Here is a 16,463-nt window from a genome sequence, read left to right as displayed (position 1 = left end):
ACACTGTTGAGTATCTGGTGCATACTTTTTACAAAGCTGTGTGGTCAAACGTAAGGCCAGATAAACTTTTCATTTCCTTCAAAAATCCCCAATATGGAATGCTGCGTGCCCTTTTTGATGATACATCACTGACACTTTTGTCTATCAGTGTTATGCAGCTTCCACGTGAATTGATAAATATATACCAGCAGACAGTACTTTGATAGGCAAACTACTCCTCATATAACTAGAGGTCTTTCACTCATTGTTGATATATGTCATTTGCTGTTTTATATTTGTAGGTGGAACAGATTCAGGTAGGTAGCTGTGTTGGTCTGACGCAGTTGCAACACACACACACACAAGGATATGTCTGACAGTACTATTTACCTTAGTGAATCAATAAAAGGTTAGTCTATATGCAAACTTTCCTCCCCATGGCACTCAAGCAGTGGTAAAAAGTTTTATTCATTGGCCCAGGAAGTGATAGGTCATTAGCCAATAAATCACAAGTCTTCATCTATGCATGGCATTAGAACAGATACTGAATCTTAATCGTACACTAAAATTTCTATTCACCAACTTGTCAACTAAGCAACATGAGTAAGTGTACACTAATCTGCTGCTTGTTTATATAATGAACAGTTGTTAGCTGCAATTAATGGAAGAAACTTTCCATGACCAAATGAGGTAATTACTTTATCTTAGCCAGTGGCGTAGCGTGGGTTGTCAGCACCTGGGGCAAGGCAAGTAATTTGCACCCCCTAACCCGTGGATTTGCGCCCCCTAACCCTAACCCCCAGATGTTGCGCCCGGTGCGGCCGGGCCCCCCTGCACCCCCCCACGCTACGCCACTGATCTTAGCCACACACTGGAAACCATTTAGAAACAATACCACAATATTTTGTGAATGCAAGAAGAGTGGTAAAGTGTAGTAGAGGGAGCAAATTTTTTGCCACCGATTTCAAGGTTCATTCATATCTAGAGGCTTGATGATGTATTTAAATCATTCTATACATTTAGATTAGGCAATCTTACCTTTGTAAAAGCTGGACTGATTCTTCAGCAAGGCTTGTTCAATACTGCTTAAAAGTTTTGGTCTTTATAATGCTTTCTACCAATTTTCCCCAATTTGATTTAGGCTACTAGTATGTAATTTTCTAGATGGCCACTTACTGTGAATACCTCTATTTAAAAAAAACTGGTTGCTAATATCACTGCTATTCAAACACAGTACATGGGTAGTTTTGTTCTTGGACATCTCTAAGGTTTGATCTTGAGCACAGTGATAAGTAGAGGAATAAGATTCTTAGGATGTCAGTACCAAAATGTGTAATGCAATGTAGTCTCTTTGACCTACGTTCATCAATTACCTTCAGTTCCCACTGCAGTATAACTTTTAGTCATTAAGTGCTCCTATCAGAAGTGGGAATTTCTTTATTCATTAAAGCTTTCTTTATTCTTAAGAGCATTATATAAAAGCAAATTAACCAACATCTCTATTTCTAAGCTAGTAATCTAAATTTCCCATTTTTACCTCAAAATGCAAGTAGTCAATGAATTTAACTTCACCTTAGACTTGTCATAGCCTTCAAGTATTTTCAGTAGCTTTACAAGATGTATTCTTGTATCTTCTTCACAGAAGAAAAACCATGAAGAATTTCTGCTGTATGTAACAGAAAAACTGACAAAAGAAGATTAGATTATTGAGATGAGATTATTGAGAAGACTGGGAAAGACTTAACAGTGTGACCCTAGACACATCTACTCCAAAGTAGTTCAATGAGATTTACTCCCAGGTAAGTACGCTAATAATATATGCCTTGTATCTTAAATGCAAAAATAAAGAACATTTAAAGAGTCATGTGAATTGATTTTCATCAGCAATATAGTGATGGCTACCTCAGGCAACAAAAAGCAGCGTTACTGCCCTGCTCAGACATAACAGGAAACCGGACAGGTGTGCAGCCTCCCTTACCTGTCAAAACTCACCGTAACCAGCAATCATCTGATCAGTTGTTACAGCAAGCGCCTTTGAAGTCTTTTACAGGTGTAGCTGTGCCTTCAAAGGGACAAGGCTATGCTTGCTGTCAGCACCAATCACCTGACTAGCCCTCAGCCCCTGTGACTACACTGCAGAGATCCCGGGGATGAACAACTTACTGCAACCAATCCCACTCGGGTTCGCTGTCAGGCAGCCTATCATGCAAAAAAAACCCAACTGTGAGCTCACTCAATTCTTCCTTTGTAACCACATCCTTATTTGGGAGGGGGAGAATGGTTTTGCAGGTCAAACTGGGACCTGTGCTGGGCCACGTTAAGCCCATGAGCTAGAGATTCCTCACTACTGCATTACATGAACAGCAAACCTCGAGCTTGCACACTTGCCCCTTTCACACACCAGAGGAAAGGAATGTTGGCTTTTTGGTTTTTAAATCACTCGTCAAATCTGTCTTTTGCCCCTTGGCTTCTTCCTTCAATTTTTGGATTGTTTCATATGATGCCCTCCCAATTATTGTTCTGATTATTTTTAATGTGCAGTTCTAAAGAGCTTTAGGTAGCTGATGTGAACTGGAAAAAAATGGAAAAAACATTATAAATAAAGGGGAAAGGCATATCCTAGGTGCCCCACAGATGACCTCTAACCCCTTTATACTGGCTCCAAGAGCCCTACGTTTTTCCACATCCACTCACAGTAAATATCTGCAAAACATCACACACTTCCAACGCCCACTTCTTCCACAAAGCTTCTTGAACCTTTATTGCCTTGCCTTTATCTCACTATTGGTTATAAATCAAAGTCCTCTTCCAAAGAAAAGGCCTTCAGTTGAGTATTGCAGATATGATGCGCATAATAACATGGATGTGTGGGGAGAGCAATCCCAAAAGGGAAGGAGCAGTAGAAGGAATGTGTGCAGACAGGAGAGAACAAAAAAATGGAAATCTTTAGCTCAAAACAAATAATGGTGGTGGGTGAGCTACTCCTTTCTGCCACATTTTCACTGCAAATGGTTTTGTCTACCAGACAAAAACCATTTGAACTGGCCTGAACTGCTGCCTCACAAATGATACCCCTGTATCACACTTACTCGTGCATTAATGGTAGAATGGTCCATGCACCTTCATGCTTGTCCATCTGATGAATAAGCAGAACTGTGGGCATCTCCTTTAAGAAAAGGGTAAACATTTTTATAACATTCATGTTAATAAAACATTAGCACTGTACATTGTTTTAAATATTTTGGTTTCAGCTTTTCCTGCAAAACATGTTCACTATAATTTCCCATTTCCGCTGTACTCTTTTAAACTCTACTGCTCTGTGTTTTAATATTTATTTTTACTTTAATTATGTTTATAACTGGCTTACTTTTTATTTTATCTGCTCTTATCTGATTTTTATAGGGTTTAATTGTGATATTCTAATATTGCTTGCTATAAAAATATTTGTTAAATGGGAGAGAACACTGACCAATACATGAGCCAGTTTAGAAGTGACAAACTCAGCTTAATCTACCATTCTTTATTAAACAGAGAACAAGGTTGGGCCAGGCACTCTCCTCACATTTCCCCATGCAGTGCCTTGGATACTGGTTAATTTGAATCAGTGTTTCCCATTATACCCAAACTGGCATATTTTAGCATAAATCAAGGTTTAGTAACCAGGACACCTTGAGTTTAAGCCACAGTTCAGATGTAATAGGAACTATGGTAAGCTAAGCAGTATACAAGTGCTGAAGCTGGCATGCAAGGGGCGAGACAAAAATGTGGTTCCAATGGTTCATTGACTTGAACTTGCTACTTCTGAATTAGCCTGCCATAGAATGCTAAGGAACAAACACAGGGCAAATTTATGTCGGCTCCTTGGACGTTTATAATAAATCTCGAGATATCTGAATTTAATATATTCAACACTGAAGAAGAAGAAATAAGTATCAGATACCTTGTGCAGTTTTGGTTGGTTTTTTTTTACTACTCTGGGATTCTATTTGAATGACAATAAATCAAGTATGCATAATTCTTTCAACAACTGGGCATTTATTGCAATTATTTTACTTCCTTGGCAGTCCTACCATAAACACTTTTGTCTCTCTCTTAAAATGCCAGCTATTTCTATCACCAAATGCAGGCTTTCTACTAGGATGAATGAAGGGGGTAAATCTATTTATAGCTGAGGAAGCTCGCAAGTTAGGTTCCATGTCAAACATTTCCCTTCAAGTAGAAGAAGAGGGGCTTCTTATCTCAGCAGCCTTTTAAGAAAGGAAAAATGGAGAGCTGCCTGAGCAACCTTTAACAAATGCTTTGATTTTCTTTGAGAATAGCTGGCTGGATTTTGGTCTTTAAAAAAACAATTTCAAGTATACTTGCAAGCTTCATTTACACACTCAGGCCTCAAAACGTTTCCTTTCAATTTTGCCATTATAACTGCTAAGAATATATATTCTGTGACTTTATTTGTTGTTTTAGCACATCAAGATTACCCCTCTTCACCATACTTCGTTATTCTGTAATAAACCCATTAATTTTACCTACACCTCTTCCTAAAAATTACATACGGTTTCCCAATACTCACTGGATTAAACAAGCATCAAACTTGCATAGCTTCAGTTAGAAGAACTGCTTCATGTGCCTTTAGATAACGGCCCTTTTGAAAATTTTATTCCTACCCATGGACTGCACTCTGCCAGGCAGCAATCAAGTAGACCAGGCAGCAATCAAGCAGTTACCTTTCTTGCCCATCTAATTCTATATCAGGGCCAGGATTAGAAAGGCTATACAAGTTACCCACTGAGAATAAGATTTTTTTGAAGGGCTTCTCAAAGTGCCGACCCTCATGCTGCAAGGCAAGCACCACTCTGAAGAATTGGGGTGAGGAAAACAATTCTCATCTATTTTAGGCTACAATGTCAATGGCAATAATCAATATGAATGCTCAGTAAGTATCTTTTGATAATTGTGGATTCTTAAGAGCGCATATTCTCATATTTATTGGTGGGACTAGATCCAAACTTAAGTCATGCTTGGAGAAGAGCCATTAAAATCTATACAATTTGCAGTCTCTTTTAAACATGGCCAAGTTTGGATCCAACCCAAAATAAATAAGATAACACAAACAATGATGATCTGAATCAAACCCATGTATCTGGGATAATTTTACAATTATCACTCTAGTAGTTTTACTTTAAAATTATTTATAGGTAACCCTTTAATTGGCAATGAACATTATAACTTGCACAGTACTCTTATTTTCTGATATTATCATTTAATATCACAAGTTTGTTTTTTAAAATTTTGCATGCTTTTATCACCATTTAAAGACCACAATTATACTAATGTTGCATTATTTATTCATGACCAGCACTAAGCAAGATAATAGCACCCTTGCAATTTTCACATGAATGGAACAATCTGTTCTCATAATTTAAAATTCTGAAGTTTATTAGATATTTCATATCAGGTTTTACAAGTGAAGTGCAGCTTTATAATATGAAAATCTTCCATGTGTTCAAAATACAAGGTTGTCAACTGCATGCTATTTTTGTAGAGACAGAATTCCATTAGAACATAATTCTAGTAATGGACTTTATATTCAAAACAGCATAAATAGAAACGCATTTAGTCCTACCGCTATACTCAAAATTTAAATGAACAGCATAATTGCAGGCATGCTGCCAAATTGTCTGTACAGCCTGCAGCAAACAGCAAGTAATAAGTGGAATTTATAGCAACCTAATCATTTTATACTCTCGGTCACTGGCTTTAATCCAATGATAGTCTTAGCATCCCAAAGGAGCCCAAGAGAATTAGCCCAAGCTCCAAAAAGCAAAATGAGTTTCATAAGCCTTAAGCAACTAATTCACATGGATCTCTTAGGTAATTTAACAATTTTATTATCTTGATGACTTAGATGTTTTCCACACAGAAAATTCAAAAAGCAAAAGCTTTGAAGTCACAAATATTAAGGAAATTAAAGTCCATTTACAAATTTCACATAAATGCCTATTTCCTTCCCATTTCCATTTATCCCTAAATAAAAAAGTCTCCTATGTATTTTGTCATCTGAAAGCATATTCAACCAATTTTTTGAAATACCAAGCAGAACAACTTTCTAAGCCACAGTATTTGGATATGCATGATAAACCGCCATTTTGAAAGAATAGTAAGCTAGAGTTACGAGAGTCCTAAAGCTATGAGTAGCTTCCATAGCACACCGAATATTGAATGCCACTATAACTACAATGGTCCCACTGAAAGGGCAGTGGGGCAAATCCATCCTGATACATTATTATATTCTAATATAATACACCATACTTAGCATTTAGGATTGTGTTGTGTCAATGTAGAGGCTCCATTATGGCCAATATACCTTTGAGGTACTACACAGATGGAACATCTTACATTCCAGAACTCCTCCTATACTCATCAATCGGTAATTCTGAACCATATGGCAGGTGTTTGTTTTTTTGAAAAAACAATTCCACTACACAGCTTCTGACAATGGTTGCTATGATTCGCAATTCAGTAGCAAGCCCCATCCTATATAAAAATGCATTATCATGATGCCACAGATCATGACAGTGCAGACAACGGCCATGTTTGAATGATTTTTCATAACTTCATAAACCATGCTTTATGAAGCTGTTGATGAGTGCTGTGGCCGCAGGCTCTTGCTTCTCTTCTGTCCATCCCTTGTTTCTTGCCAGCATGGAGATCTTGGTTACCATTAAACAATTGTTTATTAATCTCTTTCCATAAGGCACCCCAAAGTGATTCACAATATATATAAAAGTTACATATATAAAAAGTTAAAATGCAATAATAACTATAAAACATTTTAAAACAGCAGAACATACATAACTTCCATTCAAATCCAAGCCCAATACAAATTGGGATAAAGATTTTAAAAGAATTGTTGATAGGGGGACACCTTTAGCAGATGCTGAAAAGACAACAGAGAAGGCCCCAGTCTGATTTGTAATGGGAGGGAGTTCCAAAAGGGAAGTGCTGCCACACAAAAAGCCCAATTCTGAAATCATGCAGAATGGACCTCCTGATAGGATGGTCCCATCACTGAGTCCAAGCACTGGTCCAAGGCTTGCATGGTCTCTCCCAATTCAGATGTTACAGAGAACTAGAGCTACTGATGACATCTTGGCCCAAATTGCCTAATAACGGCTCCCATGTATATGTTACGCTGCATCAGGGAGAGGATGGTGCTCTGGAGCACCACACAGCACAACTGTCAGGGATGCAAGATATAATCACCCAATTCTATTCTATGCAACTGATGCTGAAGACAGGACCAAAAATACTGGAAAAGAGTGCCTCCAATAACATCAGGGTGACCAGAAGCAATTCAACCCCATAACCAGGCCAGAACCGCAACTGCAGTGGGTCAAGAGAACTGGTTTCGTCCAAGATTATTTGCAACTGTTACACCGCAATCATCTTAATCACCCAGAAGGGGGAATTTATGACAGGTGGTAGTTGTCACAAAACAATGGTTCCATGGTGGATGTTTTCAGGAGTGGTTGATTCACCTCCTCTTTCTAAGTGGCCAGAACCAGGATGCATATTGATTACATCCTGGACCCATTCAGTTATACTCACTCAGCAAGCTTTAATTAGCCAAGAGGAACAGGTGTTGACAGAACACATGGTTGGCTGCATGATTTATTTATAAAAGTATACCGTATTTTTTGCTCTATAAGACTCACTTTTTCCCTCCTAAAAAGTAAGGGGAAATATGTGTGTGTCTTATGGAGCGAATGCAGGCTGCGCAGCTATCGCAGAAGCCAGAACAGCAAGAGGGATTGCTGCTTTCACTGCGCAGTGATCCCTCTTGCTGTTCTGGCTTCTGAGATTCAGAATATTTTTTTTCTTGTTTTCCCCCTCCAAAAACTAGGTGCGTTTTGTGGTCTGGTGCGTCTTATAGAGAGAAAAATATGGTATGTATATTGCAGTTTCATGAACTATATCAAAGAGTCTACAACAATTAGGGTTGCCATATTTCAAGAAGTAAAAATCCAGGCACAAAAGCAACCCTAACAATAATCAAAGTATAAGAAGAACAGCACAAAAATTAAATTGTTGCTAGCACTTTGTCCACTGCATAAACAGTTTGTGGAGGTGAAGGTTGCTGTAAATGGGGCCCTGGAAGGCACAATCCTTTGGAATCTTGTACAAGCGATTTATTTAAGTGTGCCTTTTTCATTTCATGTGAATAAAAGATGTTTTCTTTTATTAAAGTGGTTCGTTTCAGAATAATGCGCCACATTTTTCTTCTCCACTAAACTATACTGTGTATGCCAATTAACATCTCCAAATGCTAGTAGGAAGCAGAATGTCTTATTAACACTACTTCACATCAAAATAAATGCGTACATGCAGCAGTAAAAAATGAATGTAGAAAAATTAACAATCCACTAGCAAGACAGATGGAAACTACATATCCTGTAATTATGTTTTGGCAAGCATAACAAACCAGCATTGGAAAGCTCATTAGGACAGGTAATAAAATCTAATTCAAACAGAACATTCACCTATAACACCAGTTATAGTATGACTCTGTAATTTGACTGCCCTCTGAACAATTTTTAATGGTTGCTATCAGTTATTTCCTTTTTCTTTGCTTGCTTCATGCATTTATATCCTGCCCTTCCTCTAAGGGAGGGATGAGGAAACTTTTGGACTGCCTGCACTGGATCTTTACGAGGATCAGTCTCATGGGCCAAATTTGACAGAAAGGTGGGGTAACTCACCTGTCAATCAAATGCTATTATGACATCACATTTATCAAAGTCCTCTATGCAGGGCTTCCAACTTGACTGCCAGATGCTTGGCTTTGAGACTGCGCATGTCATTATTATTTTGGCACTGTATATATTATTTAAATTTTCATGTAATAGGTGTTGAAATGCTGTCCATTTTTGTTAATTAGTTTTTGTAAACCACATACAGAGTTGTTTAGTTTGTGATTTATCTCACTGCATTCCTTGAACTGAGCAAAGGAGATGCTTGGGAACCTGCAATGGCTTCAAAGCCCCTTTGCTGTTTTGCAAAGGGCTTTAAGAAAGCCCCCACACTCCTATATGAACCTCTATAGTCTCATATGACAGCAGTGGGGTTATGTAAATGTCCTTTGCAAAAGTACTTTTAAAGTATGAAATCTGCTGTTTTATTGCTGCCCTTTTGGTGTCTGTTGATGTGTGATTTTATATTGATTTAAACCCAACTTGGGACCTGATTGGTTGAATGGAGTTATATAAAGGCAACTAGACTGGTGACTGGGAGCGGCCGCAGAGACCACATAACACCGGTCTTGAAAGACCTACATTGGCTCCCAGTACGTTTCCGAGCACAATTCAAAGTGTTGGTGCTGACCTTTAAAGCCCTAAACGGCCTTGGCCCAGTGTATCTGAAGGAGCATCTCCACCCCCATCGTTCTACCCGGACACTGAGGTCCAGCACCGAGGGCCTTCTGGCGGTTCCCTCACTGCGAGAAGCCAAGTTACAGGGAACCAGGCAGAGGGCCTTCTCGGTAGTGGCGCCTTCCGTGAGGAACACCCTCGCACCAGATGTCAAAGAGAACAACTACCAGGCTTTTAGAAGACATCTGAAGGCAGCCCTGTTTCGGGAAGCTTTTAATGTTTGATGTATTATAGTATTTTAATATTCTTTTGGAAGCCGCCCAGAGTGGCTGGGGAAGCCCAGCCAGATGGGCGGGGTATAAATAAATTATTATTATTATTATTATTATTATTATTATTATTAACTATTTAAATGTTTTCATTAAAAGAAACACAATGTCAAATTTATGTTGTGCATCTCGAATGAATGCCATTCAGCCCTAGGGAATGCTAGCCAACCAATGCCAGAAACACTATATCCCTGCATAGCTGCAATGATACTACAATACGAGGAACACAGAGTTTGTGCTGAATCCTGAAGAGGGAAAAAAAGAAAAGAAATAAAGGTCTCTTATACAGTTAACTGGGCTGAGCCCACGTAGAACTAGATGCACATTTTTAGAAGCTGAAAGGATTAAAAGATCGTACAACCCAAGTTTTCCCAAGTACGGCTAGGGAAAAAATGGATACTGCATGGAATAGTGTCAGGCTGCCAGGCAGGGCTTATCGTCTCCCTCTCTGTAGATAACAGCATGAAGCAAAAGTAGTCATTTGCAGCAACAGAGAGGTTTATTGAACACAGCACAAACATTCAGCATCCATTCTCACCGTGTAGGTGCTCCCAACTGAGTTCCTCCCACTTCCCTCTAGTTATTTCCATCTCCTCACCACATGATTCCTCCACCAATGAGCCTTCTGAGAGGCTACCCTTTCAGACATCCGGCTCTAGGGCTCATGGGCTGCACACTTTCTAGTGAGGGAGATTCAACCAGCTCTCTCTCTTCCCGTTCCTCTCCCCTTAGTTGCTCTTCTCCCAGCTCAGCCCAACTGTCCATTTCCAAACTGTGTCCTTCCACAAACCATTGCTCTAGGTCGATACTATCCTCCTGCTCCAGAGGAGCTTCAGGATCAGGCCCTTGCGCAGAGGGAGAGCGGGGCTCCCACCATTCTTCCTCAGAGCAATACCCTTCAGTCTGGTTCCTGACAAATAGGCAACGTAATGTCGAATTGCCATATTTATCCAATTAAGGTTTTGTCCCAATAGCCCCTGCAGTCTTAATGCAGTCTTAATCAACTGCCCTGAGACCTCTGGGTATAGGGGGGGTATATAAATTCAAATAATAATAATAATAATAATAATGCTGCAGTCTAATCCTGCTATATAGCTAGGTTCGTACAACAGTGAGTATATCAGATTAGGACTAGGAAGACCCAGGATGAATGCCACAGTCAGCTACACGGTTCACTGGATGACCTTGGCTCAGTTAATATCTTCTGGCCCAAGCTAGCTTAGTGTTGTTGCTAAAATAAAATTGGGGCGAAGTGGAGAACTGTTTATGTATACCACTCTGAGCTCCATCAAAGAAAAAGGGGGAGCGTAATAAATAATAAATTTTTAATTAGCCATAGAATACAAGAGAAACAAAACAGTTCAGGGTTAAAAGTCGCAGGATCAGGTTCTATTGTCATAACCATCACTTGAGGTGGTGGTGGTGAGAATAATTTGCATAAAAGTTGTGCAGCAAAAAAATACTCATACATTTAAAACTGTGCATAGTACTGACCTCTAGCGGTACCCTACCTGTCTAGGTAAAGTTTTAATTAATTTAGGAGAACGGTGAATCTGGCGTTATAGCTATCACCCTTTCTTTAGACTAATTGGTGGGCAATCTGTTAAATTCTGACTCCAAAAGGAACATTCTCTTCCATGCCGAGCAGGCCCAAACCTGTTTTGCAAAACTTGGTAATGAACAGCACCACCTCAGATGAGTTAATAGTATCAGTAGCCACCATCAGGCAAGCCAGAAATGTTTCAATTCCATAATGTCTGCTTACCACAGCCTTCTGCAACCTGGCCAAAAATGTATATTTTAGGAGCTTGTAGCTAGTAAATCTTGTGTGCAATTTTAATGATGATCAATTTGAACATAGAAAAGCTACAGATTAAAGTGTGTCAGAAATCCAATACTTCAGCCTGGAAGCATGTCCCCAGGTATTTCATATGAGGTTTCTTTAAGTGTTCTACATCATTTTACATTAAAACTCTGATCAAAAATAAACTTCATTCAGTGTTTTTTTTTTAAAGTTTCTTTAAAAATCTCTACTACAATAACCTTTACCCTAAGATAGTCTTTATCCGCCTGGAATTATAATTTTTAAGACATTCTGCAATGTAAACTGATGACAGAACATTCACTGAAGCAAAGAAAAATACTTCAAACAGAAGCACAGCATTTTGCATTAAAAAGGCTTTTCAAAGAATACAAAACGGGCATCTTCCCATTGCTTTTAGGCAGTATTTCTCAAATGGACCCACAATTCAGCAACAGCTAACTTTTCTGCAGGTGAGTAATGTCATCCCAATCTCCCAAATCAGGTTGGGACGGTGAGGCAAATGACAGGGAGATTCCCACCACAAGCGTTAAGTGGATTAATAAAGGTATTTTACTAGGGGTCATTCTGTCGGAATCTTCAAGCCTTGTCAGAGGAATTGGCCACTCTCCAGGCACCCGGCTTGAGTTCCTTGTTGACCCCCCCGTCTGCGACTCCCGGCAGGATGCAGGCGAGGTCTCTATCGGCGATCCTCCTCAAACGTGAGAAGAACACACCACTCTTCCCCTCCTCCCTGCCTTCCCCAGGGAGGGGAAAAAGACAGACAGAAATGTATTTACATGCTTTTATTTCTGTCTTTGCAGCAGTACATAGAAACACGTCTGCACTCTCCATACACCAACAGCAGAGAGAGAGACTCCACCCCTGTACTTCCAGTACAGGTCAGATGACACTCTGAGCTAACATCCGGTGCTCAGTACAGTGAATAGACTGTCCCTTTGTTCCCACGGTACAGTCCCAAACATCAACATCCTGTTTGGCTTTCCAGCCAGCTGTAGCTCGCTGCTGCATTGCTCCTTTTTCGTAACACATTCAACCCAACTGTGTTTTGGTTACTGGTGGAAGACCTCACTTGCCTCCTGTAACTTTGTACTGCTCTCACAGGTGTTCCATACACCTCCCACAAAGCAGCCCGCCCCACACTTTGAGAATTACTAGCGTACTGGGAAATAATGTAGGCGTTCAATATGTTACACAGTAGTATTTATGAAGTCTGTGTAACAATGAATTTAACAGATGGATGCAATAAATTACTTGTTCAATACTATTTTATTGTTTTAAAATAGGTTTCCACCCACATAAAAAGCTTTTTGTTTCAATTATGTTATACTGCAATCAAGATTAAAATCTCACAGCGCTATCAGACAGTCGAACAATTTTTTCTAACTACTCAAGGAGCACGACTGTATTACTCTCAGAACATTTCACATAGCTTGGGATGCTTTGTGGCTTCCCTCCCTCCAACTCCCCACCCCCACCCCTTACAAATTTAGCATTTCCCATTTATTTCGCTCTGGTATCAAAACTCCAACGTATTTGCTTTAAGCTTCTGGCTTAAAGTGCCAGAATTTGTCAGGGCCCCTGAAGCAGTATGCTATTGCCGCAGCTTTCTGTTTCTTTCCCTCATCTGATGAATTGAAACAAGAGAATTTCATTTGTTTGTTTTAGCAAATGCTGTATACAATCACATCAATCCAATAGAAACATCTGGACTTTTAGCGTCTATGTTAATGCATATCCCACAGAAAACAATTCCCCATTAATTTAAAAACCAGCTGCATGCTTTTTACAGTGACAATAGAGTTGGATCGCATTCACATATGGCCTGCCTTGTGTTATACAACCCTTGATGCTCTGCCCACCCAGTGTCTTCTGTCCCTTCCTGCCTCTTCAGTAAGCCAGTTCCTTCCCAATGATCCAGCCTCTCCAAAAGAATTTTTGCTTCACCCCTGCCCTCCAGTGGTTTCCTAAAGATGCTCCTGTCCCAGTAGAATAACAATGTGGTAGATACAAACTGGGAGGTGCAAGCGCAAAGCCTTTGGGCTAGAGTGGCATAGCATCCACTGGAAAGATGCTCTAGCCACTACACTTTGTGGTTGCACCTCTGAGCCAGCTTCTCTATCTGTCTCCTGACAGCTGGATCACTGGGAAGGAATAGCGGGAAACAAGAGGATCACTGAGCAGAAACACTGCGGCAAAAATGTGCTTCTTTTCTTTACTGCAACCATGGTATCATAGGAGGTGGGGTGGCAGAAAGAGACAGGCAGACAGTTATGGCAAATGAATGAGTTTGTGAATTAATAGAGGGGTGGGGTATGTGAAAAGAGAGGGGAAGAATTTGGGTGGCAGTGATCTTAACTTAAGAACATCACAACTCCCTACATAGACTCTCAAGATCACCACTACTCCACAGTGTTTCATTTTTCTCTCTTGAGATTCTTACGAGAGAAAAACAAAGAGAGAAACAATGTGGAGTAGCTATAGCCCACCTACCAGCAGCACATGCCTCCCAAGAAATTACCTCTGAGGAAATGCAACTCTTGACAGGAAAAAGTTGCTGACTCCTGGCCTACAACAAAAAAGTTTAATTCAGCAGAATGAAGCAAGCAAGTATGCAACTTTTGGCTGAAGGCAGAGCTGCTGGAGCAACTAAAATAACATGCGCTCACTTGCCCACCTGCCTGCCCAGGTGATCTTTCTCCTGCTGTTGTGCAGTGCACTGGAAACATTTTATTGTTTGCTGTGGAGAGGGGCAAAATTCTACTCTATTTGTCAGTAGCCAGGGGGAGGGGCGCGGGAACAATGAATGTGCCAGAATGCCCAGTGCAACTCAGTGCTAAACGTGGGTTTTAAATTTTCTTTGACTAAGATGATTTTGATTAAGCAGCTTTATTTCCAGGGCAGAACATTGGAAAGTGGGAGCATTTTTTTTTTTTTTAATGGAATGTAGGGACCTAACATACACAGTAATCATGCCAGAGTAAGGCAACCCAACCCAGATTAAGGTTGGTTGAAGCCTCGGAGCTGTATTAATTTAAGCGGCGGTGCAGCAGAACATGACCCTCTAAACAGACTGATGCATCTATGTTCTGTAAAGAAATCGAAATCTCATGTCTATAATACAAGCAGGAAGTTCCCATTCGCAGACATTTGTTACCTCCTTCCATATCTTCACAACAGCCATGTAAAATAGGTTAGGCTGGACATTGGTGACTGGACTAAAGCAGGAAGTGAGCCAAAGCAATGATGAGATAAGTGCACATATTCTGAGTAATTTGTTTTGGATGGAATTCTGTGCCTACTTAAATAAAATGTGTGTAACATATTCCAGAACTATAACTTGATGGTTTTTTAGACAGAGGCTATCTATTCATACCTTTCCAAGAACTGCAGCTTGTTTGAAAATACTTTGTTTTAGATCATCTGCTTTCTTCAAATGAAAAGAATTCCTTTGACTCTGGATGACAAATACTATTTCTTTTAGTTCTGTGAATCAAAAATAAGTAATAATCGTTAAAGGAGGGGGGGAGACAGTGAGTTTCAAGGTTATTGCAGATAATACTTTTTAAAATTTATTCAAATAATTAACTTGCCGAAATAAGGATCTATTGACCTTAATAAAACTTGTGGAGACAACATGAAATAAAAGCTTTCAATTTAAGGATAGTATTGTCTCATTTGTTTCTGAACCAGGCTGAAAATGTTCATTAGCTTGCCACAGAGATTTCAATTCACAAACAGTGTGGTGTGAAAAATAAGACTCGCTGTAAGTGTAAGCTGGTCACACAAATTCAATCCAATTCAAAAATTGTTTCTATATTGAGACTAAAAGCAATTACACTTTAACCTAAAGCAAACAGTTTCCATCAGTCAGTCATTTCTGCCGAAGATGCATCAAGCCCCACTGAAAACAAATCTAAATTTGTCTCATAAATGCAAAAAGAGTTCACATAACATTCTCAAAATATCTGATGCTCTACTAAGCATACATAACAGAATCTACTGCAATTTCTTACAATGACCCATCTCCTCCCTGGTTCACAGCTGCCTGGTAATCACTGGTTGTTCACATAATTTACAAGTATGTTCAATAAAATACCTTCTAATTGAAAAGTTGTCTAGTGATATATGGTTAGCTACTCTAGCTGGTTGTTTGCTCGTACTTAGTAGCAGAGATCTTAAAGTCAATGTAACTACATACGCTATTACATACAAGTTTGTACAACTACTTATGGTATCATAAACCAACAGGCATATGTACTGGGGTGTGTATAAAACTCTATTATCTAAACATAGGATTTTCTTTGCTTAGGTGTTAGGTGTGAAACCTTTTTCTCCTTAAAAAATCTATTTGTTCCTTTTCTGAAACTTGAGTGTAAAGTACAACTCCACTTTAGTTAACCCACTCCTTTCCATAATTCCTGTAGTATTGTAATACGTTGAATTACAGGTGTTCTGTAGATCTTTCCTCATTATGCTCACCACCTTATTGTAATCTTTGAAAATTTCCTAAGAACCAATGGACAAAAATACTATAGTTTGCAATACAGAAATTATAGTATTATATACTGCTTTTCAGAGCTAACTCACAAATAAGTTTACAAAATAAAGCATAATAATACAAAAATTAAAAGTAACAAACAACAAAAAATAGCACTTTACTAAACAGTAGCATCTGAGACTGTGATGTGTTGGTCCTTCTACAATTGAAAGAAAAACACTTTCACAGCTTTCACACTTTCATACAACCTTTTTTTAACTGTTAACATACATTTGTAAAATCACAAATATGAATAAAAGAGTAAGATTACTATATACTATAGGCAATTTACTTCAAATAATTTTATATATGTTAAAGAAACAGCGTATGAGCAAACATGAATCTCAACATTTATAATTCTCACACCAGAAACAGGCTTTAGGAGGCTTTCTAGGTTACCGAATTTGGTTTTAATAAAAGCTTAA

At 39.1% G+C, this 16,463-nt stretch overlaps 1 protein-coding gene across 7 annotated transcripts in view; it reads right to left on the bottom strand.

Annotated features, from left to right (window-relative positions):
- The window catches only part of B3GLCT (beta 3-glucosyltransferase), an 88,882-nt gene that overhangs the window by 43,024 nt on the left and 29,395 nt on the right, over positions 1-16,463 (bottom strand). For 4 of the 7 annotated variants that reach the window (XM_077927120.1, XM_077927118.1, XM_077927121.1 and 1 more), the window contains 4 exons: positions 14,875-14,984; positions 14,020-14,067; positions 3,069-3,145; positions 1,552-1,663 (listed from right to left, as the gene is read on the bottom strand). In XM_077927120.1, the coding sequence (XP_077783246.1) occupies positions 1,552-1,663; positions 3,069-3,145; positions 14,020-14,067; positions 14,875-14,984 (347 nt within the window). The remainder of the gene's footprint in view (positions 1-1,551; positions 1,664-3,068; positions 3,146-14,019; positions 14,068-14,874; positions 14,985-16,463) is intronic. The other 3 variants (XM_028726450.2, XM_077927122.1, XM_077927119.1) reach the window with 2 other exon arrangements.

This window comes from Podarcis muralis, chromosome 4 (assembly GCF_964188315.1).
Source record: "Podarcis muralis chromosome 4, rPodMur119.hap1.1, whole genome shotgun sequence".
Lineage (NCBI taxonomy): Eukaryota > Metazoa > Chordata > Lepidosauria > Squamata > Lacertidae > Podarcis > Podarcis muralis.
Note: the sequence above shows the minus strand (reverse complement) of the source record. Positions and strands in the feature narration are given on the sequence as shown.